The following is a 24,168-nucleotide window of genomic DNA, read 5'->3' as shown; positions in this document are numbered from 1 at the left end:
AATATCTCAGGCTAATTACTGTTCGTTTTGTGGGAAGGAACTTTGCTCCACAGGGTACATTTACTCATTCATACTTGGAAATCAGTCTTTCCTATTGTTCCTGTTGTCAATAAAATTTACGTATAGTTTTTCCCTTTTGTGGAGAAGTGATAGTTCTTTTGTGAAATTTTACTATTAATGTCTTAGGATGTGAAGACATTCTATAACTAACCTCTTCCTGATATTTTTAACTACTGGAAATCCTTAACCAATTATATAATTTCCTTTATTTGGAAAATGATTTGGTTGCTTTCTATCAGATGGTTTGTGCTATTTTCTGTAATCATAGTTCATCTAAACACAGCTCTTTTCTTTAACATTAAAGTTTGTAATCTAAAGTTAGAATCCTGTTTTCAGTGAACTTTAAGAGCTAGTACAGTCTTTCCCTTCCTTAAGTAGGAAGTAGCTGTTGCCAAAGTGATCAAGTAGCTGCTTTTTGTTGTGTAATGGGAACGTGTTTTGGACATGGGGATCAGTGTTTATTATGACAATTTGTCAGTCCCCAAATGGTTCTATTCCATTCTAGAAGTCTAAAATATGTAATTTAAAATCCTTAATAAAATTGGATCTAATTTTATAAAATAAATGTGAACAATTTGCGAAAATCATTTTGAAGTTAAAGTGTCTCAAATTTTAGAATTTGAACAAATCTTTACATACATCATGTTGAAAAGAGCAATTGTTTACATTTTAATGATTCATTGATGGGTTAGAAAATGTAACTCTCTATGCAAATCACTGTTTGATGTATTATAAAATTTTTCTCTAGATTTCTTGGAATCTATTTATGTGGTGCTGTGGTTTTTAATGTGATATTAAATGTACTGCTTTTGTTTGATTGTTTGTTTGCTTTTGTTTTTACTCAAAATGACTATGAGATTTCCTCTTGTTTATAGCATTGTGCAATTTTAATATATCTCAAAACAGTTTTCTTTCATTATTACTTGGTATTTAATAACCATGAACGCTTTAGTAAACATTGTTCATCATTTTTAGGTGCATACATACTAATCACAGTGCTTTTGAGGCATAAACTCTGATTCATTCAAATGCTAAAACCCTTGTGTTTTCCTGAAGGTTTTTGAATTCCAGTTGTCTCCTTAGGATATGAAAACCCTGGATGGCCTGAACAAAAATTTTCGATATCTTCCAGCTCAGTTGTAAGTAATGTTGATAAACAACTCATCTCAGTTTATTTCATGTCCATGTCTCTGCCTCCTTCTTCCATCCATGATGGTTCAGACACTAACTGCCCTATTTGTCTGTAGCAAGATTTCCACAAAGATAATTAATGCAACGTTTATTTCTGAGTTTTGAAAACATGGGGAAGGGTTTGAATTCATGCTAAAATGTAACGTGAGGGGCTGGCTTGTTCGGGGTTTTTGTCCTGACGGGTACCCCACAGCTGGCAAGCCCCAAAGAAAATCACAGAGAGATCTCTATAAGTTATAAAACTGTTTACCCATTAGCTCAGGCTACTTATTAGCTCTTGTAGCTTATGTTAATCCATTATTCTGATCTATTTTTTTCATAAGGCTGGCTACCTTTTTCAGTTGGCAGGTCACATCCTGCTTCCTCGGTGGTCTACACAGGACTGGGAAGAATCATCTTCCTCCTTCCCAGAATTCTCTTGTTCTCATTGCATCATTTCTACTTCTTCTCTGGATTTCCTGGCTATACTTCCTGCCTGGCCAATCAGTGTTTATTTAAAACATGATTGACAGAATACAAACAATTCTCCTGCAACACTTAAAAGTAAGAAAAGGACCTTTAGAGAAAATCATGAGAGAATTAAAAATCAACTAATGATCTTTAGTTTTCTTTCCTGCTCTATGGTTACAAAATTTGATATGAGAAATAGGTTATAAATTACAAAGACTGCATAGGTACTTATAGGTGCATATTCATCATCTATCTATCTATCTATCTATCTATCTATCTATCTATCATCTATCTATCTATCTATCTATCTATCTATCTATCTATCCATCTATCTATCCACCATATATCTATATCTTTTGTGTGTTGGAATTTTTTCTCAATATTAATAAATATGACAATGTTTGAAAGAGAATTAGAAAATCTATAATACCATGTAAATTGTTAAATATATTAGCATTATTAATATTTTTGTTGGTATATAGAAGAATAAAGTAAAAGAAAATATGACAAAATGAGTGAGTCATTGTTGTAAATAATGAATAATTCTTGCCACACCTTAACAATTAATTATTTTTATCAATGCATATTTTAGAATGCTATTTATATAGAGAGGTCAGTAAGCTCCTTGTATATGAAAGACCATCTTATTAATTTTTTAAATGAATCTAATGCATTACGTTTTAATTAATAGGCAGTGAGTGAATAATTAATGTATCACTAATAATAAAATGGAAGTAAAAGTATTAGACATAATGTTATTTTAAGGCATATTAAGATATTTTTGTGTTGGTCAATGTATAGAGTTACCTTAAACTAAAGATGACTTAAACTTTTCTCCTTTATAAGGAGACTAGGTTTGGGAAGGATTTTTGGCTCTTCATCGATTTAAGCATAGATGGAGCTAAGGGAGATGAATGTTAATAAACACTGGTCTTTGCATGTTCTGTTTAAGTTAAGGGACATATTGGAAAATAATTTATAAATGATGTTTTAAAAACATTTCTTATACATGCCTATAAATGACTATAAGAATATCACCTTCTGCAACCGATCAGGGAAAGAAATGATAAACTTTCAACTTAATGGTGCCTTCCTAGATGTCACAACTTATATTGTAGATATGCATCAGTGTGTTTGTTTTTATTTCCTATTTTAGTTTTTCTGACCTCACTGAATAATCATTTCCTGAACTATATTGACATGGGGGTGGGGTCTGGCAGTTGCACCAGGGTCTACCCAAGATGTATGAACTAGATTTTTGGAGTCTATTCCCTATGGTGGGATACCTTGCTCAGCCTTGATAAGAGCGTTGAGGGGAGGAGCTTGGTTCTGCCTCAAGTTGATATGCCAGGCTTTGTTGACTCCCTCTGAGGAGTGGATGAGAAATGTCAATGAGGGTAGGTGGAAAGGCAGGAGAAGGGGAGGGAGTAGAGGAAGAACTGGGGTTGGTTTGTAAAATGAAAAGTAATTTTTAATAAAAATAGAAGAAAATTTAAAAAATATGAAATTTATAAATAAAAATTAAGCATCAGATCAAATTAAGAAATAAAGAGAAGAAAAATTACTTTGTACCTGAGATTTGAGTATCATTGCCAAAATTGTAATTACTTACATGTAAGGGTTTTTGTTTGATAGTTTATTTTTGTTTTGAGAGAACATGCAGATTTGGGTATGTTTCAAATAACATGCAACTAAACTATAAAAAAGAAATGGATCTCAACAACAACAACGAAAAATAATATCACCTTCTGCAACTAATCAGAAATAAAACAATTAACTTTCTCCTTGATAGTGACCACCTACATGTCAGAGTTTATATTGTTGAAATGGAACAAAAAGTGCATGTTTGCTTTTATTTCCTGTTTTAGTTTTGCAGACCACCCTGAATACCCGTATTCTGAGGAATATTAACATGAGGACCTAGTCATGACTGCCTGAAGTTACTGTGTGCAGTGATGTTGGTGATGTGACTCAGATGCTGTTTGGTGGATGCCTCATTTCCAGTCTACCTTGACTTCTTAGCAACTCTCACATTCAACTGAAGCTCCAGCAAAGGAAAGGGATTTAATTTTCATGATGCCTCAAAATAAATATAACATTTTCTTCTCAAAAGATACATTTTTTTAATGAGTCAGTATGGCACAAAACTGGTTTTGTTGGAAGTCGCTGGGTGGTGTTTGGAGATGATGATTTCCATTTTATAAGCCATTTAGACTGGGGTAGGTGGTATTTCCAGACCAAAGAATGACTCTTAGTGGTTGTCTATGAGTCAGTGGTCCTCTAGCCCTGAGTCAACAAGAAAACCCTGCACACATTCTGTGATTCTCAATCACAGAATCACACATTCTGTCTGGAAGATAAGACACACATAGAAAGGTTGACCAACAATTCCCAGGCTCTCTCTAGTTTCTTAGCATTAGAGACTTGGAACTGGAGGGTGAAGCATTTCTGGAATAGGTTAGGTTAAAGAGGGTGCATGAGAACCAGTCCAGTAGGACCTTTAAAAGTTAGAATGGGAGACTTCAGTTGATCATAGTTTTACCTAGAAATAATGTCAAGATTATTTTTTTCAGAACTTTTTTCTTTTTCTTTTCTTATTTTTTACAATATAATTATACCTTGAAAACAAAAGGAGTTTTTCACAAATTTAATCCATTGACAAGGCAGAGAGTTTTTCCTAGCAATTATTATTATTATTATTATTATTATTATTATTCTTATTATTATTATTTGGTGTTTTGAGACAGGGTTTCTCTGTAGCTTTGGTGCCAGTCCTGTAACTAGCTCTTGTAGACCAGTTGGCATTAGCTAGCAAGTTTCCCACAGAATCTGTATGTAGCATAGAAGATAAATTTTGTTTTCTTTGCATTTGAATAACTAACTAAATGATGACAAACAGCCTTTTCTCAATGCTTAGAATGTTGACCAGAATTTAATAGTTTAGGGTAGAATTGAGTACTTTTTAATATAACATTACCTTTTCTATATTAATTCTTATTTACTATCGCTCAATATGTTTTTTAAACAATTTTTTATTTTGTATAAAGTGTGTTTGTCGGCATGTATATCTGTGAACCACATGAATGTCTAGTGCTTAGGGAGGTCTGAAGGTGGTATTCATCATTTAGAACTAGAATTACAGAGTGTTGTGAGCCATCATCATGTGTGTGCTCAGAATCTAAGCTAAATCCTCTGAAAAAAAAAAAAAAGCAATGATTCCGAACTTCTGGGCCATCTCTCCTGCCCCTGTTACTCAATATTTTGTTCTTCATTTAGATACAAAGGGGCCTTTAATCTCATTATGGCTTTGTAAATGTTCAGAAATTCTAGGTGTTTTGGGATGTGTGGAAAAAATTCATTGGCAGATGGTTGTGTCAATGAGGAATTTTTACTTTCATTTACAGTTGAAAAAATTTGGAAACAAAGGCTGTACCCATGACCAAAAAATAAAACAAAATTATGAATAACAGATGATAGAGAGAATGATCAGAATCTACTCACCTGTTCACCTGAGTTCATGATTTAGATTAATTTGAACACTTAGACTTACATAGGAACTGATCAATTTGAGTACATGGAACACAATTCTACATTAGACAAATCAATAGTGTGATAAAACATGATAAATAATGTTTAATGACCAAATGACCACCAAGGTTTTGGTCCTGATCGCCGAGTCACTAAATTTATTATTTGACATCTGCCAAAACAGATCAATTTGGATATAGTAAAATTATGAATGGTCACAATCAAAGAGTGAGCTGTCCTCCCATCTAAATGAGTTATTGATGGACTTTTTTGTATATAATACATGTACACAGGATGGCCGTGTACACAGGAATAATTGCTGTCCTATTAGTTCTTAGATATTAAAAGATTCATCACTATATTATATACATAAAACTTCACCCATAAATTTAGTTCAGATGTGACACAGTTTTAGGCACAAAGGAAGACCTAAGAGTTTATAGTATAAAATATAAGAATTTTGATAATTACACAAAGTCTTTATATAATGAAGATCTTTATTTATAGGCATACCAGTTTTTATGTTGTAATTTCATTTAAATTTGCTTCCAAATTTTCCCCATATACAAGGCTCTAAAAAGAGGAGCATTTACCAATGTAGATTGTGAATAGAATGAAGTTGGACCTTGAAATTGTCATCCCCGTGGAGCACAGTAGTTCTTTTTCTGTTCCCAGGGCCTTTAAACAGATATGTGTGTATATAGTACAATGTCCATGTAGATCAACAGGGTGCCAGGATTTAAAACAAAAATATTCAAATCTCTAGAGAGATAGACAGTTGAGGCAGTGTCCTGGAGTCTATCTAAATGGCACTCAGAAATTATCATAATCTATATATACATTAATGAAAGAAGGCTAGGGGAGTTTAAAAAGCACAGGAACATAATACAAAAGACAGAGAAAGACACTGAGTTTGTGGCATTTAGTAAGTGAAATTAAAATAAAGTTAAGGGTATTATTTTCTGCTCTTGATATTCTATTCTATGCCTATAGTGAAAGGTATAGTTTTACCTTTTAAAAACTTATTTCATATGTATATATACCCAATTCCCTTTCATTTTTTCAAGCCCTCCATATACCCCTCTCTGGTCTCTTTCATTTCATGTCCTTTTAAAATTAATTATCGCTATACATACATGTATATTTCTAAATACATAAATACATTTCTTTAAGTCTGTAGAAAGTTCCATAAATGCTCCAGGGACTGACCATTTGGTACAGCATACCAAGTAGACTATGTCTCCTGCTCTCAGCTTTCCTTAGTTGCTTTAAAAGAGCTGTTCTTAGAGTTGAAATAATAAAATTTTCTTACAATGACTGAAAAGCACATAGGACATGAAGTAACCATATTCCAAACTTTCAGAAATAAAGACTGCTTAAAAATTCCAGTCTTTCCATTTTTTTATTACCTATGTCATATAACCATATGACAGTATGGATGCTAACATAGTCCTTGCTCTTTGATGGAAATGAACTAGAAGCCCTAGTCCTTATTTAAACATTCTTTGTTAATGTGAAATCTGTAGCCTGCACTTACAAATATTTTAAGGTATTTTGACAGAAATATTTCAAATTCTATTTAAGTCCTCTAAAATTTACAGCCACAAAGTCCTTCCAAATTCCTCTTCAAAGAATCATTTTGAGTAAGGTCTAACACTAAATGAAATAGTCTTCTGCATTTTGACTATATTCAAAGATTCTCATCATCGTATAACAGGTGAAAGAGATCCTAAAGTTCTGTTTGCACCTTTGGCGTATGATTTCCAACAGTGGTTAATCATTCTACATCTAATCAGTCCACTGCATCACTGTCTTTTTTATTGCACAGTGCTCTCACTCCACGTCATGATTCAGCAAAACACTTACAGAGCAAAATTTATTTGTAAAGAGAAAATTGAAAGGATTTTTTCTTTTCAATTTGCAATTTAGCTTCTTAAGAGTAAAAAATTAAGAACTCAACTGTCATGTTTCTAATATTGTCTCTCTGTGTGTGAGCATAGTCTAAGACACCTGACTGTTCTAAAAATATCTGATTGGGGCCGCGCACAACACCTTTTGTCTGCGCTTTATGCGCTAGAATCCAGTTCCCGAGCTCGGGCAAGGAGCTGGCTGGAGGTTGAGGAAACACAGGCAGAGACAGACTGACACATGGACCTCCAATCGCTGGTACAAAAAGCCCTTCTTTAATATCACCATGGAGGCTTATATACCCTGCCGTCAATTGCCAACAGGTGAAAATCCCATCCTCTGATCCTCTAGGCAAAGCACAACTTTTAGTAACTTCAATTAGAAGGCTCTAGCAGGGAAGAGCAGCTGAAGGCCAGGACTCTATTAGTCTCAACATCTCCCCCCTAAATTCTTTATAAAATAGAAGACACTCCTGTCTTAGGTCATCTCAGAAGATTACACCCTTACCCATCTTTGGGAGTCCCCTTTCCTCTTCTGTAGAAGTTGCCTGTCTATGGAGGAGTCTTCATTGTTGGTGCAGTATTTGCAACCAAACCTGGAGTACATTCAAGTTACTGGCCAACAGGCTCAGAGGGACTTGCTAAGTGACCATATGCTGCATTCTCATGGGTTGTCTGATCTTACACAGAATTAAGAGATGAATGCCCATGGCAACAGGCGTTAAGATTGCCAGCAATATGGTCCCAGTTACCACTGAACCAAGCCTCCCATTTGGGCTATGGTATTTTACCAATTCTTTGGCTAAAACAGTTACAATCTGGTGTGCTAACTGTAAAATTTCAAGGGCTATTCAAGTAGCCACTGAGTTGTTTCACCACATAAGAAGCATTAGCAATATTAACAGATGTCATACAAATAGAATGATAAATGTGTGAATAAGACATTTATTGTACTAGCCATAAGTCCACCTGCTCCTACAATTGGGAAGAGGCTTCATGTGCTGGGGAGATGGCTCAGTGGGTAAAATGATTGATGTGTAAGTATAAGATCTGAGTTTTGACCACTGGAATTCCTGTAAAGCCTGTATGGCAGCCTGTGTCTGTAATCCCCATGTCTCTATAGTGGGATAGGAGACAAACATCAGAGAGTAAGTCCTTGGATGTTTATGGGTGAGCAGGTCTGGCATACTCACTCAGCAGAGAACAGCAAAAGATCTGTCTCAACCAAGGCAGAAGTTAAGGAGCAAGACTAGCTCTTGAGGTTGTCCTTTATTGTCCATGCTGACACATGTGTGCACCCACAGTTACACACATGTTCATGAATATATTGTGCACACTCTGCCACAAGCTGTCCTATCCACATACAAAGATAGGACAAGAATTTCATAGTGTTGAAAAAAAGTCACCAGGAAAGTAGGGGCTAATTTTTCCTAGTCTAAAAAGAGTAACTTATCCAATAAATACATATATTGCATAATTTGCTATGATTGCAATATTCTAAAAAGAATCATAATAAAAGATTAGTTTCTTTATCATGATACATTTAGAAATTTTAATTCACATAAAATAGGCAGACCATTTCAAACTCAGTGGTACATTTGGTGGACTACCGCTTTAATCTCAGATCTTCCCATGTTATTGGTGTATTATGGAAACAGTCTTAGATGAAATGATTTATGTTAATACTGTGTTTGGGAAGGAATAAAGAACCAGCATTTGTTTATCTAAAAGAGTGAGAGGAGATAAATTTCACATGTCAGCTTGTGGATATATGAAGCAAGAGTAGTGGTGTTGGTGTTGCATGTAAAGTGAGTGGGGACCCAGTTGTTTTGTCCAGTCACCTGCTTCTGGTTCTCAGTTTCTTCACGCTAGAACTAGTCCATGAACAGGAGACAAGGTGGTTAGGGCTTGGTCTGCCTCTGGGTCTGATCATGTCATCACATATTGAATATTCTGGGTACCATTTATCCTATTTCAGTTTATTTTCCAGCTTTGCAGAAAATACACTTATGCTGTGTTTACTGTTGCTTGTCATCTTTCTGGTTTTGATATTGGTTGCTATAGGATGATGGTAAATTCTCTATTTATATGGAGTCAGAAAATGTTTCTTCTTTCCAACAAGGTCATATTAAGAGGAATTAATCTTCTAAATGGTAATGAAGATAAGACACATGAGTCGTACTGCATTTTGTGGAGTAGCCCCAAAATCTCTCACTAGATGCTGGACCTTGGCTAAGTGGACTCACTTATGTCTCTCTCAGTGTTGGCTTTCAAGTGGTAAAGTTGGTCCTTGGAAATGACATGACCAAAGTGAAGAGTTATCTAGACTGGGATGAAGTTTTTATTCAGCTATTGTACACAGAATAATTATTTGTGTGATAAAGGGATAATTTAATAGATTTTTAAATTTACAATTTTATTGGGTAAAGACAGAGAAAACATAATATTTGTCTTTCTATCTCCCATTGTCCTCTCTGGTCCCTTCTCTTTAAATAATTTTATCTGATAAAATATGTTATATAATAGGTTCACTTATTTAAAATCAAAATTCTGCATATGAAAGAAAGCAACTATGTTTATCTGAGTCTGGTTTGTGTGCTTAATATGGCAATCTCAGTATCATCTATTTTCCTGCAAGTCACATACTTTATTCCTTCTTTATGGCTTAATAAAATTCTGCTGTGTATATGTACCATGTCTTCTTCAATCCATCACTATGTGTGTACAAGTATTTCTGTGGAATGCTGACTCAAGGTAACCGCCACTTTTCTTTCTTCTGCTGTTGCTGCGGAGTCAGGAAAATATCTCTGTGGCATGCCACCAGCAAACAGCAAAAAGCTGTGTTAAACTCTATCTATCTATCTATCTATCTATCTATCTGTCTGTCTGTCTGTCTGTCTGTCTGTCTGTCTATCTATCTATCTATCTATCTATCTATCTATCTATCTATCTATCTATCTATCTATCATCATTTATCTACTTGGGGAAGATTTTCTCCTACTCTGTTAGCTACCCCTTTACTCTATCAGTTATCTTCCTTGCTATGAAGAACTTTTATATGTGAGTGTGTGTGTGTGTGTGTGTGTGTGTGTGTCTAGAATTCCCTTTTAAGCCCTCTCAGGTTTTACGTAGAGTTAGTTTGCCACGTTGGGCCTCCGATTGTTGTACGAGGAGGGGGGCCCTAGTTTGTCCTGGCTGCCTGGCTAGCTGACACCCAAAATAACCGTACAGAAAATGTATTAATTGAAACACACGTGGCTGTGGCTTACGGGAGATTCTAACCGACATCCGTCTCTGGGAGAAAATCCATTGCTTCCTTCACTCTGTCTTTCTTTCTGACAGCATTCAGTTCTGTCTTCTCTGCCTACCTAAGTTCTGCCCTATCAGGCCCAAAGTAGTTTCTTTATTCATTAACAATGAAAGCAAAACATGAATGAAGAACCTTTTATACCATGCATGTGATATTGAAGGATCACATGCTTGGTCTATTTTTAGTTGTTTATTTTTAATCTCCCTACTGAACTAGAAACTAACTTCAGTAGCTCACAATTCCAATAGTTGTGTATAAGGGTCCCTGATGCTTGTAAGCATTTTTTTTTAAAAACCCATTTTCCATGGGGTCTGGGGGAGGGAACCTCAGTGTAGTTTGAATTTTCATGTCCTTCATGTGTAGGGATGGTAAATATATTTTTTTAAATTGGTTGGAAATTTGTACTTATTTCTTGAAATCTATTTGACCAGTTCCATTTCTCTTTCACTAATTAGATACTGTTTGGTATTTAATTTAATGAACATTTAAATTTTCTGCATATGAATTGTCTATCAGATGTAGACAAGTTGCTGGAGGGATGAGGTGAAGAAGTCAAATGCTTTGCTGGTGCTTCATAGTTCTCATTCCTATTAATAGCGTACCTCAACTCACATAGAAGGTTGCAGAGGCTGGCCATCTGTTAATGTAAGGTTTGGGTTTACAACTCACATAGATAAGGTGATGTGGTTAGCTGCTAGCTACTGAGAATGAGGTTGATTTCTACAGCCTTCAGTGTCTGAGCCAAATCTTCCACTTGAATTTTCAGTTGCTGACACCTGTTTTGTTTTTCTCTGTGACTAACTCCTTTGCCCATCTCACTCAGGATCCCAGTTCCCCGAATTGAGATTGTTCACTGTTATTAGGCACCCAAGGATGGATCAATATTAAATAACAGATTCACTATCATGATGGTTGCTGACCATATGATCACATCAGAGAAGCCATGGTCTTTCCAGAATTCACAACTGGATTCAAGGCTTTCAGGAGTTGTGGGCTTTTATCTGACAGTGACCCTAAGTTATGGCTTCTGTGTCATTTCTCTCACTAGGAACTTGCCTGGTGAGTGGGTACAGCAGTGAATATGTAACCTCTGACTTCCTGTGGGTACCATACTTCAGTCTGCCCATGGTTCTTAGGTGTCCTGTTACCCTATCACTTCCTGTGTGACTGTCATTGTCCTTCCAATTTCTCTTTCTTGGGAAGAGAGCATATTCTTTATTGTCAGACTCTCTCTACTCCCATGTTACCAGTAGGTGACTTCTGAGTTTCTGCTTTAGACAGGGAGTCTCAGACTTAGACTTTCATATCATAGATATGCTATCCCTTTTAAATAATGGATGGAACTGACATCTATACATGGCATCTGTAATTAGCATGGCAAGAAATATGAGTTTATATAAATATAAGTATCTAGGAAACAACCAAGATGGCTTCATTTCAATTGTAGATACAAATGGAAATCTGAAGAGATTTATGTATTATTTTCAGAATTATATCAGAATACTTTGACCTAAAACATCAAATTTTATTTGGTCTTCACTTATTTATATCAAAATAAAAAACTAAAGAAGATAAAGTGATGATTTGAACAGAAATAATAGCATAAATATATGTCTGTTGTTATATAAATCTTACTAACATAGATGTTTAACATAGTTGTGCCACATAAGGCTTATAAAGAAGAAAGTCCATAGGAATAAATTTATATTGTTATGTTTGTTATCTTCAAAAGGTTATTTACAGAATTTTTTCCTATTATTTCCCTTTAAAGCAGGTTACATTCTTAGAACTTGATCTATTTTTACCAAAGTTTAAGGCAAAACACCAAGTTTATAATATTTATGTTCTATTATAATAGATTTTTAAAATTTTATCTTAAAATATTCATAACTAAATAAAGTTAACAATTATTTAAGTTTCTATTTGAGTTGAAATATTTTAATGTCCATTTTTATTACTCTGATTAAATGGAGCTATTATATAAGTAGGTTTTACTTGCGTACCAGGCATAATGAAAAATTTTAGTGGTCATTGAAACTCTTTAAAAAAACATAGGAAATTTAAAATTTTGAACATTTTAAATTTAGCTCTAAATAAATAAATAAATGTTTTTGCATAATTGCAGTGCTAACTTTTACCAAATTGTTGTATTTTTATTGTAGCCTATGATTCAAAGATTCCAAAATTTAATATGTTTTATTAGCTGGTGTCATCTACTTAAAAGAATCCTTTTCATGGGGCACATGTCTATTTTACCCAGCACCACCATCCTTATGTACTCCTGAGTTGCCCCAAGTGAAATTATTCCTATTCCTGATTATTACTGTACTGAATAAGCAATAAAGTCAATTCTGTATCATCTCGTATAAATTCAAAAGTTTCAGTATGCAGAAAACCCTCTTTCTGCTTATTGAAATTAAATAACTGTTAAAAGAAGTTCTGGAAAATGTAATAATACCATGAGAATAGCATATAATTTTGACTTTTGGACAGAACCATACGGACTTTGAGCCAACTTACTTAAATTTCTTGATTTGTAACCAGCCTTTCCTGACTTACTAGCATCAGGATAGAATGTGGGGCTACAGTTATTGGTGTTCCCCATACAATGTGAAGGAAAATCCAGTTATTTCTTTTTTTAATTGACCTCTCTTGTCTTTGGGATATTTGATGTTAATCTTTCTCCCAAAATTCGTCAAGCTCTTTGCCGATGTTTGTTTTCTGACCACAATGAGTNATATATATTTTAATTTTTTACACTGCTTACATCATACAAATATCCATTCTAAGGTGTTATCTTCCCTCTTCTAAAATCTCTGTTGGAGAAATCATAGAAGGTCAAATAACCAGAATGCAGTGAAACTCTGGATCCAAATGATCCACATGTATATCCGGAAATTTCTTTTCCAACAAAGCCAATTCTCTCTCATTTCAGCTCACTATTCTCTGAGATTATTTAAGTCCTTGTCACTTTTCAGTGCTTGGACAAATTACTTATTTCTGCATTTGTTACTCCCAAAGTGGTTTGTAAACAGTCAATGTCTCTCAGTCTTTGGAAGTCATTAATAATCTGCATCTGATCTTTTCTAATTTGCACATTTTGGGCTATAAATTTTTATAGACCCACTTTATATCCTTAGTAACTAATAAATCTCCTCCTTATATTTTTTCAGGACCAATTTGTAATCCCCAATAATGCAAAAGGTTCTTTAATTCTCTAGGGTATCTACATTTTAATCTGCTAGTAAAATATCATCCACATAATGGCAAACTATTGATTGAGCTTGCATATCATTTTCAATGGCTGACATACAATATTTTGGCACAGGGTGGGGGTATTTAACATTCCTCTGTGAGAGAGTCAGCCAGTAGTGGCAACCACATTTATCCCAGCACATGGGAGGTAGAGGCAGATGGACCTCTGTGAGTTTAAGGCTAACCTGGATACATGACATTGATCTTGTCTAAAAAGAAAAGAAGCAAGTAGTGGTGGTTCACACTATTAATCTCAGCATTGGAAGTGATACGGCTGGGTGGAAAGAATAACGCTGTCTGTGGTTTGAGTCTGAAGTTTCATAGAATCAGTGTTCAGTCTTAGGACTTGCAGAGATAGGGTACCCCATTGGTCTCAGGATTTCATGGAGGTAGGACTAGTGGCTGAGTGCTCTCCTTCTCTGATATTTCAGCATTCATCCCCTAATTTCTGACTCCTGGTTTTTATTGTTAAGATCAATTAGAAATCATGCTACAACTGCCTCCTCCTTTCTGCTGCCTGACCATTAGACAGTCAATAGTAGGGCATAAACAGTAGGCATACAGCAGTATTGCTTAACCATTGCTCAGACAATAGTACTAGTTAATCATTTCCTAAAAAGTAGAAATGGTTAAAGATTAGCCAGGATGTAGGAAGGGCTAAACACCAGAATGGGAGTGCAACTTGGTAGTCACTAGACAGGAAGGTGATATATGATGTTTCCCAACTTCCACTTTAGGGCAGAAGCACCAGAAGATTCAGGACGTGCTTAGGCAGAGGAGTGACAAGCCATGAGTTCCAAACAGCAGTTTGTCAAACTAAACGATGGCCACTTCATTCCTGCCCTGGGTTTTGGCACCTATAAACCCCAAGATGTAAGTATTTCCAGTCTAAACCTATTCCATGTACAGGAAGGCAGATAGTTTGGCTTGGCCTACATCAGGGCTTGATTGAGTCCCAACCTGTTTATTATTTCTACTAAAAAGAGGTTGCAGCAGTGGCTGCAATTGGTGGTTGTAGGTAGGAGACTAATCTGTTTCCCTAGATAGGCTGAGTCAGAATTCTGTCAGAATAGGGTTTTACGCATATTTGTACTTCTCCTTGTTATCCAGCAGAGAGAAAGGCTTAATGGAGAACAAAGGGAAGGTATAACTCTTTGAAGGGTTTCTTTGAGAGTGGGTGTTAGTGATTTTTGTGATGGAAGTACAGGGTATATGACTCAAAGGCCTTTGGACATTTACTATAATTTAGTCTGGGACTTCAGGAGTAGGGAGAAAGATTGTTTAAGTTCCCTGGTTAATTTTGTTAGAGGTGAAGCTCTCTGGTCTTGGGTGAATGTGGCTGTTTTTTTTTTTTTTTTCTTTTCCTTCGATTTGTTCTTCTGGTACAGACCTGCTGATGAGTTTACTGTTCTGGTTTGGAGTCTGTCAGTTCTAAGAGTGAACTCAGCATGAGTCTTCAGGCTTTGAGCTCTGGGCTTCAAGGGACATATCCATGACCTAAAAATTCTATGGATTATGGTTTTCCTGTGTCTATGTTTCTGAGCTGGATAGAGGAAATGAAAGTCATCAGATTGCCTATCAGTGTTCTTGGTTGCAGTGAGAGGGACTTCTCTGTTCATGTCTACAATCCACAGCTTAATATTTCATTTTAAGAATGCAAAATTCATGGAAATCGGTGTGGTAACTCAGGGTGTCTACCTGTAGTATTGCATGGTACAAGCATTTGAGGCTTACTTCAGTTTTGTTTTTGGGTAAACTTCTGCACCACACAGTGAATGCAGCACTAGAACTAAATAAGTTCCCCATATACAAATTCTGAACTGTAGGAAACTTACTGGAATTTATAATATATCCTTATGATTGGGGCAAAGAGGACCTGGTAACCATAAGTGTGAATTATTAGTCTTCATTAATGCATGTTGGGTTTAGAGCATGGTGGTCTCCAGAACTGAAACTATCAAGGTGTACTTAACCTGGAGGGACCTTCTTGTTTGCAAACTTCCTGAATCTTATAAATTCTGAGACAATAGACCACTTCCCTTAACTTCAAACTCATATATTTCCTTTCTGTTAGATTTATGCATATTTACAAAAATAAATCTGGAGACATATACAAGATTAGTTACTTTTACAAAGTGACAGAAAGAAAAACAGCAACAGGTCTCAAGGCTCCTGTTAAACCATCAGTGTTGGTAGCTCACAGAGTGATTTTTATTCTTACCTAAGTCAGAGCTGGGATTCAGAGAAGGTGGTACAAGGCAGAATTTTAGTCACTGTGCTTTATCATGGAAAAAGGGCAGAAATTACTAAAATAATCAAAAGGCAGTCTGATTTCCTTTTTTACTTTTTTGTATATGTTCTATAACTATATGTTTTTGTGTATTTGTGCATGCCAGATGTCAAAGTCTTCCTCCACTACTCTTACTTTACTTTTGTGAGTAGGTTGTCCCACTGAGTCTAGAACTCAGTGATTCAGCTAGAAAGGTAACCCAGTGACATGCTTTCTGGGTTCAAGGATCAAAGGACTAGGCTCTTGCCTTGTTGTCTGATGATAATTTTGAAAGAACAAATTCTTTATGGCTAGCAAATCCCATCTAAGCCCACTCAGAAGATGTATCTCTAAATACCTGTTTTGTTTGCTATTCAGGTTCACAAAAGCAAGTCACTGGAGGCTGCCAACTTAGCTATAGGTGTTGGGTTCCGCCATATTGATACTGCTTATGCGTATCAAGTAGAAGAGGAGATAGGACAGGCCATTCAAAACAATATTAAAGCTGGTGTTATAAAGAGAGAAGACATGTTCATCACTACAAAGGTAGAGTTTTTATAGCATGTAAGTGGCCAAATTATTGAAAGATATATAAAAAAGTTAAAATTATATTTCTTGATCAGAAGCTGGTTAAAGGTGTCAGTTGTACAAATGGGTGAGAAAAAGTAATGGTAGATTATAATCTTTATGAAATAAATTTAGTTATTAGACTTTATTAGTATTATGTGTTTTATTTCTTGAGTAACTACTTTTCATTGTTCAATAAATGAGCTAACAATAACAAAAACATGTAACTGATTTCACACTGTTAAGTATGAGTAACGCAAATCCTGTGTTAAAGTGAATGATTATAATTTTCCTTCACGTACAAAAATAATTCAGTATTAGGATAAATAAGTTGCATGTTTGGGCAATCTATTAACTGATCACAACTTCCATTCTTCACTGTCTGTAGCTATGGTGTACTTTCTTTCGGCCAGAGCTGGTCCAGCCTGCTTTGGAAAAACAACTGAAGAAGCTTCAACTGGACTATGTTGACCTTTACATTATGCACTACCCAGTGCCAATGAAGGTAGCGATTTCTTTGTCAAATGAACATATTTTTCATGTGGGCATGAATATCATTTGGATCATTGAGACAAGTTTCTATTATAATTTCATATAAATTTATGCTACTAAACTTTTGAGTAGGNATGTGGCTTCTCTGCATCTTTTCTTATCACAATCAATCCAGCACATAGTCCTAATTAGCATCATTGGCTCACATGTCTGCCCTTGGGCCCACGGGCATCCATACTTATTATTTATCTTGGGACAGGATTGATATAAATTCTTGCTGGTGTTCAAGGACATGCAATGATCATGCTTCCCAGTGAAACTGAAACATTTTCTTTTTTTTTTCCAAAATATGAGTAGACAAAAGAATACAAGTCAGTTAGGAGAGTTAAGTTTGTTGTTTGTAAATATTATTTAGGTGCAGTAATTTTGTGTGTGTGCATGTATATGTGTATGTATGCGTGTGTCTGTGTTTGTATGTAATAACAGTTAAAGAAAGAAAGGCCATGAATTTAGAGCCAGCAGGAGAATACATTGTAGGTTTTAGACTGAGGAAAGGGAAGAAGGAAAATGATGTAATTATACTATAATTTCAAAAATAAAAAGAAAATTATAAGAAAGAAAAAATTTAATTATTCCTATGGGTAACATAAGAGAGTACAGCAAAACAGGGCTCCTAAAGAAAAGTTTTACAACTCCTCACTTGTAAACGCAGTGTATAAGAGAACGCTTCACTTCCTCTATGTTTGCTTACTGTGTTATTTCAAAGATGGACCTTATTTTTCAAAAAATATTTCATGTGTTTGTATGTTTTATTTATATTTCTATGCTGTAGTATGTTTGGAAACCAGAATATAGCACTAGGCCCCATGGTCTTGCTTAAAAATTGTTCTCACCAACCGTATAGATGTTGGCAATTGAACCCAGGCCCTCTGAAAGAGACGCCAGTGCTTAATACTAAGTTATCTGGATATTCTTAAAAACATTACTAGAGGTGAGACAAGTGTTTTGTGAAATTTCTTTAACAAATACTTCTTTTCCAGCCAGGGGATATTGATTTTCCAGTAGATGAAAAAGGGAAATTGCTATTGGACACAGTGGATTTCTGTGCCACGTGGGAGGTGAGTACTTTTCAAAAGGACAATAAATCAAGCAGAGGAGGGAGAATCAGAGCATTTTCCTATGGGTATAGAAATTATTTACACATATTTGCTGGAATTAAAGGGGAGGAATGCATTACTAAAATGTAAGGGAGGGAAAGAGAAGAAGTACTCAGGATAATAGAAATATGTATTGTTTTGCCACATTATGTAGTGGCATCCTTAGTTTACTAGTGATGCCATAAAAACTCCTCCTTGGCTGACACCATATTCACCATTATCATCATTATCTTGACTTCTTCATATTTAAGTTCTATGATCATTTGGGCAATACATTCCTCTCCATATATTTTAGTGTCTTTGGTTAAATTTAGGGCCTTTTAACACAGGTTAGTATTCTAATACAGAATTACATGTCCAGCTCTTGACAGTTTTTTGTAACTGCTTCAACTTCTCTTTATATTAAGTAGTGATTGCAAGTATGACATTTCATAACCCTTTTCTCATCACCAGGCATTGGAGAAGTGTAAGGATGCAGGATTGGTCAAATCTATTGGGGTGTCCAACTTTAACCACAAGCAGTTAGAGAGAATCCTGAATAAGCCAGGGCTTAAGTACAAGCCTGTCTGCAATCAGGTAAGGATTCTCATTGCCTCCCCATCTCTCATGCTTTTCCTCACCCTGTACTACTGACACTGTTCATTTGTCCTCTGTCCAAGTGATTTTCATACTTTGGAAAAGAAGATTGTGAGAGCAGTGTCGCTGGTTGAAAAGATATGGGGGATTCTAAACTTTATCGTGTACTCTTAAGTATTGGGAAGAATAGGGACATACTATATAGTACCCAACTTATGGAGAAAGTGTAGATTTAAATTTGGTCCAGCAGGTGGAAGCTGATGGCAGAGGAAAGTGATGTCCCCTTGAACTGAGGGTAGTGAGTAGGCATGGACACTGTTCTGAATGCCTGAGCTAAAAAAAAAAATCACTGTGTTGACAGGAATTATGTGAAACTTAGATGTTTCTCAGTCTTCCTGTAGTCCTTCCTTATGATTTTATTAAGTTTAGCAGCTGACATTTTCCCCACTGAACTGCCTTACTGACCACTAGCTATTATTTGACCCAATAACTTGCCCAGCCAAAAGTTATTTACAGAATCTTCCAAAATTAGTTCTTTTTTTTTTCACTAAAAATTGCAGCAGTTTGATCTTTTAAATTCAAATGTGATATTGCACATAATTTTCTTAGTCTACTTTATTGACTTTAAACACTTTTATTTGTCTTAATTTGAGCATTTGATATAATCCAATCTCTGTCATATCCTTTCACAGGTTGAATGTCATCTGTATTTAAACCAGAGTAAGCTGCTGGATTACTGTAAATCAAAAGACATTGTTCTGGTTGCTTATGGTGCTCTGGGAACCCAACGATATAAAGAAGGGTAATACAATGAAGCGGGTACCTTAAGCACGACTGTCAATTAACATCACGCTACTCAGCTGTTAGGTAGAGAGAGCTGTCTTTAGAAGATCCATGTGAAGCAGAAGCTGGTAGCTCAGGGACTTCTGTGTATCCCTGGAATCTTTTTTTTTTTTTTTTTTTTTTGTCTTCTGATTGCTGTAAAATAATGCTCTGAAAAGAGCAACCTTAGGGAGAAAGTGTTGACTATGTTTCACAATTCTAGGGTACAGAACGTAATAGCAGGCAAGACGGGGTGTCAGAAGCTGGAAGCAAGTGGTTTCTTCTCATTATAATCAAGAAGCAGAGAATGACAAATGAATACTAATGATCTGATCTTTTTTTTCCATTTATACAGTCCAGGATCCCTTGCTTGATCCCACCTATAATTAAAATGGGTTTTCCTACATCAATTTTTATAATAAGATAATCTCTCAAGGCATTCTAGAGGCACATTTTTAGGTGATTCATGACCAAGTTTAGTTGATAATTATATATAACCATCATGTCTAGTCTAGAATGTACTCTCTACTGTGCTTTGTAGCACTATAACTAACCCAAATCTTTGGCTTCTTGAGCTTATTTCTGCTTTCCTACTAGGGTGGATCAGAATTCTCCAGTTCTCTTGCATGATCCAGTTCTTTGTGATGTGGCCAAAAAGAACAATCGAAGTCCCGCCCTGGTTGCTCTTCGATACCTGCTTCAGCGTGGGGTTGTGCCCCTGGCACAGAGTTTCAAAGAAAATGAGATGAAAGAGAATTTGCAGGTGATGAGCTCTGCTCCTTAGGGTTGTTACCTAGTATCTTCCGTATGCTTTCTTCCTTTAAATGTCTGTGAACTTTTTTGAGATGAAACTTATATTTCTAGCATTTTGTGTACATATGAACTTTCAGGTGCATGAGAAATGTTTTGTCTATGACATAAACAACCGCATGACTTGACAGAGTTAGTGTTGGAGAAGATTTAGAGTTTGCTTTGCCTTGTCAGCCAAGTATTGCATACATCTCTTCATGGACCTCCTCCTTATATTCTGAAATGAGGCATCTGGACTGAGTAAATTTGATTCTAGACATTTCTATAGTTTTAATATTATTTCATTGCATGCTCATATATTGTAACACACACAGACACACAAACACACACACACACACACTGATTAACTGTAAGTTTGTGTTTCTCCCAAGTTGATATTTTCAAAATTTCAAATATACTTTATAATTGTATAAAATGTTAGTAATTACTAATAATACCATTCTTAATTAGAAAATTATTATGAATAATTTATTTATCTTAGTGTTCTTTTTTGTTAAATTTGCTTTACTTTAGCCTGAAGTCAGTGAAAATTATCTATCTATGCTAAGTTGCTTCACATATATTTAAGGAACATTTGTACATTTTTCAACACAATGAGGCCTCCTAAGCTCAGTAGACTGATTGAGCATTCCCTCAGTTCCATACAGTCTCATACTTCACTGGGATGGTCAGCATTATATTTACACTGAGCTAGAATCATTGAACTGGCAAATGAAGATTAAACACTTCTATCCTAGATCTGAGTGTATAGCTTCTATTCTAGTGGGAATGGATGAAATTAACACATAACTTCCAGAGATTTAGGAGTTTCTGCCTTCTTCCAGAGATTTAAGGGTTTCTGCCTTTTATTTAGATTTTCCCCACTTTGGGTATTTCCAGTGACCACATTGTAATAAATCCCAAAGAAGTAATGAGACCATTGCAGGGAATGATGACATTTAACTTTTAGATGCTAAGAGCCACGTTTAAAATATCTCAGGCTAATTACTGTTCGTTCTGGGGGAAGGAACTTTGCTCCACAGGGTACATTTACTCATTCATACTTGGAAATCAGTCTTTCCTATTGTTCCTGTTGTCAATAAAATTTACGTATAGTTTTTCCCTTTTGTGGAGAAGTGATAGTTCTTTTGTGAAATTTTACTATTAATGTCTTAGGATGTGAAGACATTCTATAACTAACCTCTTCCTGAAATTTTTAACTACTGGAAATCCTTAACCAATTATATAATTTCCTTTATTTTGAAAATGACTTGGTTGCTTTCTATTAGATGGTTTGTGCTATTTTCTGTAATCATAGTTCATCTAAACACAGCTTATTTTCTTGAACATTAAAATTTGTAATTTAAAGTTAGAATCTGGTTTTCAGTGAACTTTAAGAGCTAGTACAGTCTTTCCCTTCCTTAAGTAGGAAGTAGCTGTTGCCAAAGTGATCAAGTAGCTGCTTTTTGTTGTGTAATGGGAACGTGTTTTGGACATGGGGATCAGTGTTTATTATGACAATTTGTCAGTCCCCAAATGGTTCTATTCCATTCTAGAAGTCTAAAATATGTAATTTAAAATCCTTAATAAAATTGGATCTAATTTTATAAAATAAATGTGAACAATTAGCGAAAATCATTTTGAAGTTAAAGTGTCTCAAATTTTAGAATTTGAACAAATCTTTACATACATCATGTTGAAAAGAGCAATTGTTTACATTTTAATGATTCGTTGATGGATTATAAAATTTAACTCTCTATGCAAATCACTGTTTGATGTATTATTTCTTGGAATCTATTTACGTGGTGCTGTGGTTTTTAATGTGAAATTAAATGTACTGTTTTTGTTTGATTGTTTGTTTGCTTTTGTTTTTACTCAAAATGACTATGAGATTTCCTCTTGTTTATAGCATTGTGCAATTTTAATATATCTCAAAACAGTTTTCTTTCATTATTACTTGGTATTTAATAACCATGAATGCTTTAATAAACATTGTTCATCATTTTTAGGTGCATACATACTAATCACAGTGCTTTTGAGGCATAAACTCTGATTCATTCAAATGCTAAAACCCTTGTGTTTTCCTGAAGGTTTTTGAATTCCAGTTGTCTCCTCAGGATATGAAAACCCTGGATGGCCTGAACAAAAATTTTCGATATCTTCCAGCTCAGTTGTAAGTAATGTTGATAAACAACTCATCTCAGTTTATTTCATGTCCATGTCTCTGCCTCCTTCTTCCATCCATGATGGTTCAGACACTAACTGCCCTATTTGTCTGTAGCAAGATTTCCACAGAGATAGTTAATGCAACGTTTGTTTCTGAGTTTTGAAAACATGAATTTGTCATTTCAAAACATGGGAAAGGGCCGGGGGATGGTGGCTCACGCCTTTAATCCCAGCACTCAGGAGGCAGAGGCAGGCGGATCTCTGTGAGTTCGAGGCCAGCCTGGACTACAAGAGCTAGTTCCAGGACAGGAACCAAAAGCTACGGAGAAACCCTGTCTCGAAAATCAAAAAAAAGGGGGGGGAGGGTTTGAATTCATGCTAAAATGTAACAAGAGGGGCTGGCTTGTCCGGGGTTTTTGTCCCGACAGGTACCCCACAGCCGGTAAGCCCCCAAGAAAATCACAGAGAGATCTCTATAAGTTATAAAGCTGTTTGGCCCATTAGCTCAGGCTGCTTATTAGCTCTTGTAGCTTATCTTAACCCATTATTCTGATCTATTTTTGACATATGGCTGGGTACCTTTTTCAGTTGGAAGGTCACATCCTGCTTCCTCTGTGGTCTGCACAGGACTGGGAAGAATCAACTTCCTCCTTCCCAGAATCCTCCTGTTCTCATTGCATCATTTCTACTTCTTGTCTGGATTTCCTGGCTATACTTCCTGCCTGGCCAATCAGTGTTTATTTAAAACATGATTGACAGAATACAAACAATCCTCCTGCAACACTTAAAAGTAAGAAAAGGACCTTTAGAGAAAATCATGAGAGAATTAAAAATCAACTAATGATCTTTAGTTTTCTTTCCTGCTCTATGGTTACAAAATTTGATATGAGAAATAGGTTATAAATTACAAAGACTGCATAGGTACTTATAGGTGCATATTCATCATCTATCTATCTATCTATCTATCTATCTATCTATCTATCATCTATCTATCTATCTATCTATCTATCTATCTATCTATCCATCTATCTATCCACCATATATCTATATCTTTTGTGTGTTGGAATTTTTTCTCAATATTAATAAATATGACAATGTTTGAAAGAGAATTAGAAAATCTATAATACCATGTAAATTGTTAAATATATTAGCATTATTAATATTTTTGTTGGTATATAGAAGAATAAAGTAAAAGAAAATATGACAAAATGAGTGAGTCATTGTTGTAAATAATGAATAATTCTTGCCACACCTTAACAATTAATTATTTTTATCAATGCATATTTTAGAATGCTATTTATATAGAGAGGTCAGCAAGCTCCTTGGATATGAAAGACCATCTTATTAATTTTTTTAATGAATCTAATGCATTACGTTTTAATTAATAGGCAGTGAGTGAATAATTAATGTATCACTAATAATAAAATGGAAGTAAAAGTATTAGACATAATGTTATTTTAAGGCATATTAAGATATTTTTGTGTTGGTCAATGTATAGAGTTACCTTAAACTAAAGATGACTTAAACTTTTCTCCTTTATAAGGAGACTAGGTTTGGGAAGGATTTTTGGCTCTTCATCGATTTAAGCATAGATGGAGCTAAGGGAGATGAATGTTAATAAACACTGGT

General features: G+C 35.2%; 2 protein-coding genes across 14 annotated transcripts in view; both read left to right on the top strand.

Moving 5' to 3' along the window:
* Positions 1-22,636, top strand: part of LOC126501683 (aldo-keto reductase family 1 member C13) — a 64,472-nt gene extending 41,836 nt beyond the window's left edge. For 3 of the 12 annotated variants that reach the window (XM_050142491.1, XM_050142497.1, XM_050142495.1), the window contains exons 2-9: positions 14,439-14,574; positions 16,349-16,516; positions 16,926-17,042; positions 18,070-18,147; positions 18,640-18,762; positions 19,455-19,564; positions 20,182-20,347; positions 22,464-22,619. In XM_050142491.1, coding sequence (XP_049998448.1) covers positions 14,491-14,574; positions 16,349-16,516; positions 16,926-17,042; positions 18,070-18,147; positions 18,640-18,762; positions 19,455-19,564; positions 20,182-20,347; positions 22,464-22,550 — 933 coding nt within the window. In that variant the 5' untranslated portion in view covers positions 14,439-14,490 and the 3' untranslated portion in view covers positions 22,551-22,619. Of the gene's footprint in view, positions 1-1,116; positions 1,200-3,569; positions 3,814-14,438; positions 14,575-16,348; positions 16,517-16,925; positions 17,043-18,069; positions 18,148-18,639; positions 18,763-19,454; positions 19,565-20,181; positions 20,348-22,463 lie in introns of those variants that run through there. The other 9 variants (XM_050142492.1, XM_050142498.1, XM_050142499.1 and 6 more) reach the window with 6 other exon arrangements.
* LOC126501685 (aldo-keto reductase family 1 member C13-like) overlaps positions 1-24,168 on the top strand; it is a 78,346-nt gene that overhangs the window by 17,316 nt on the left and 36,862 nt on the right. The gene's annotated exons all lie outside the window — the stretch shown is intronic.

This window comes from Alexandromys fortis, unplaced genomic scaffold (genome assembly GCF_014885135.2).
Source record: "Alexandromys fortis isolate MF-2015 unplaced genomic scaffold, M_Fortis_MF-2015_v1.1 scaffold_5, whole genome shotgun sequence".
In the NCBI taxonomy this organism is placed as follows: Eukaryota; Metazoa; Chordata; class Mammalia; order Rodentia; family Cricetidae; genus Alexandromys; species Alexandromys fortis.
Note: the sequence above shows the minus strand (reverse complement) of the source record. Positions and strands in the feature narration are given on the sequence as shown.